This window comes from Lagopus leucura, unplaced genomic scaffold, assembly GCF_019238085.1.
Source record: "Lagopus leucura isolate 7727_CA_CO unplaced genomic scaffold, USGS_WTPT01 31853-0_obj-0_obj, whole genome shotgun sequence".
Taxonomy (NCBI): Eukaryota; Metazoa; Chordata; class Aves; order Galliformes; family Phasianidae; genus Lagopus; species Lagopus leucura.
The window spans coordinates 2,558-4,827 of NW_024962530.1; the positions used below are offsets into that span (position 1 = coordinate 2,558).

Consider the following 2,270-nt stretch of genomic DNA (forward strand, 5'->3'; position numbering starts at 1 on the left):
CTCAGGTTAGCTGAGTCAATCGACACAGTCTGGCCAGGGAGGTAAGAGTTTCCCTGGCTTATCAGCTACTGGATCGTGACTCACAGGGATAACTGGCAAGAGTGGTGAGGCCTTTGGACAGAAGGTGTTAAATCGACGATCTTGTTTCCCTTTGTTGTGAGCTTTCTCATGCATCCACCCTTCACCGCCCCCACCCCGCTCACTTGGGAGGGGCGAAGACGTCAGTTTTCTAATGGCTTGGATAGCCGTTCAGGTTCCTTGGGAGAGACCCTAGGACCTGGGGTTTTGCTTTCCCCGAGATTCTGGAGCTTTTGTTCCGGCCACCAGTTAACTAATTTCTCTAACCTGACAGTGGGTAACCCATTCATCAAATCTCGTGGAACACCCTTTTGCCAGCCAAGTGTCCAGAGACAATTACGTTTATGATCAATATTTCGCCTACCTATTTTTACTGACAGTGAGACCCTTCCAGTCCCACAGAGCTTTGGGCTAGGAGGCCTGGGGGCAAGGCTGACCGCTGCAAGTCTTACTTCTCTTGGCTCGAATTTAGTGGAGGAAGAAACCACTGGCCCATATTTCCTTCCATAGTTAATTAACTCTTGGGCGACTTCTCCCCACGTCCACACTTTGTTTCCTGACTGCAGATGGTTGAGGGTTACAGTTCCTTTTAACACTGGCCGGGTTCTCTCTCCCTGAGACATAGCCTCTATTTTTCCTTGTAGTTGTATCCCTATAGGTTTTAACGACTCTGGAAGCCCCCTAATTAAAGCAGTCATTCTCTCAGGATCAACAGGCATCATCATAGGTGATTCATGGTGTGGCTGCAGCTTTCTATCATACATCATTTGGAGACAAGCAGCCTTTTGAACACTCTCTACTAACTGATCAACTGTTCCAGTAATGGCAAGAGGGTCTCCCCTTTCTAAAGGGTTGAGACCACCTGCCCAATAGGCAGCCCTTTGCGTTAATGACCAGGGAGCACGATTGTCACCAGTAGTTAAAAATACTCCTGGTCCCCAATAACCTTCTGCTTCCTTTTCTGTTAACCGAATCTGGTCGCCACCAGTGAGACTCACCCTCCATACATATTCTGTCTCTGATTCCTTTGGAGAGCGGCTAAAATCTTTCTTCAATTTCACTAGTTCAGTGGCTGAGAAGGGAATTTCTTTAACATTCATTTGAGGATCTAGATCCTCGCTGTTATTAAATGTATATTCAGTTTTTATCAAAGGACGCATCTGGGCTGGAGAGGCCTCTAATTTGTCTAGCCTTTCCTTCATTCCTGGTAGTTCCACCTGAGGAAAAGTTTTTTCTCGAGGCAAACTGTGGGTGACGGTATGGCTGGCATGCTTACACGTTAGCAGTTCCTTAAAAGCCATTTGCAACAAAGCCGAATTACGTTTCTCTCTTTCTAATTGTTCCTCGAGATTAACTATTTGATTCTGCAGAGTTTTTACCAATTCTTGTGTAACTCTAACCGATTCCTGTAGTGCTTCTATGGTTTGGAGTTCTGCCAAATGCTTTTCATCTCGGAACTCCACGGCTGCTTTTAAAGCAGCCCCGAGTACGGCACAAATAAACGACTTTCCTTTTCCAGCTCGTGTACGAGCTTCATTCTGTAAGACACTAATGCGGTCCGAAACACTGCAAGTTATACCAATTCTGTCGTGCCCAATCCATACCTGATAAAGAGGGTCGAGCACCATGTTTTTCTAAAAGATCAAATAATACATCTTCACTTTTCATGGTGGCAATGCTGTCGCTCATTTTTTCAATACAATGAAAGACCAACACTAAGGGAGGTGTACGTATTCAAAAGCTCAAGTGACTCCTTATCTCCCCAGGGAAACAGACACTTTACAAATGCAAATGTTCAAAGCACTCTTCCCTTTGTCTGAGGGGAGCACACAAAAAGGTCCAAATTTCACACTTAAGTTACAAGATACTTAAAATCGCAAAATTCAGAGAGGTCTTCTCGAGGAGGCACACACTTAATCAAAATGCAAGTATTCAAAATACGTCCCCGAGAGGTACACACATAAAAGGTAAAGTTTCAGAATATGGAGCGGTCTTCCTGGAGAAGGACTCACGTCTAAATTTTCAAAACTATCGCTCCTTGCAACTCCAGGAGGTGCACACAGAAAAAAAAAAAGTTTCAAAATATATCTGGAAGGACAACACTCTCACAGCGGGTATCCTGCAACGACTACGCCATTAAATAAATGTCTCGCTCCAATTTATAGGAGGGAGAGGAGGTTCTTTTATTATCT

At 44.7% G+C, this 2,270-nt stretch overlaps 1 protein-coding gene across 1 annotated transcript; it reads right to left on the minus strand.

Annotated features, from left to right (window-relative positions):
* Window positions 1-221: 221 nt before the first annotated feature.
* On the minus strand, window positions 222-1,983 carry LOC122190667. The gene is given in 2 exon segments (XM_042890749.1): window positions 222-1,644; window positions 1,646-1,983. Coding segments are annotated over 2 exon segments (1,545 nt in total). The 5' UTR covers window positions 1,768-1,983.
* Window positions 1,984-2,270: the final 287 nt, after the last annotated feature.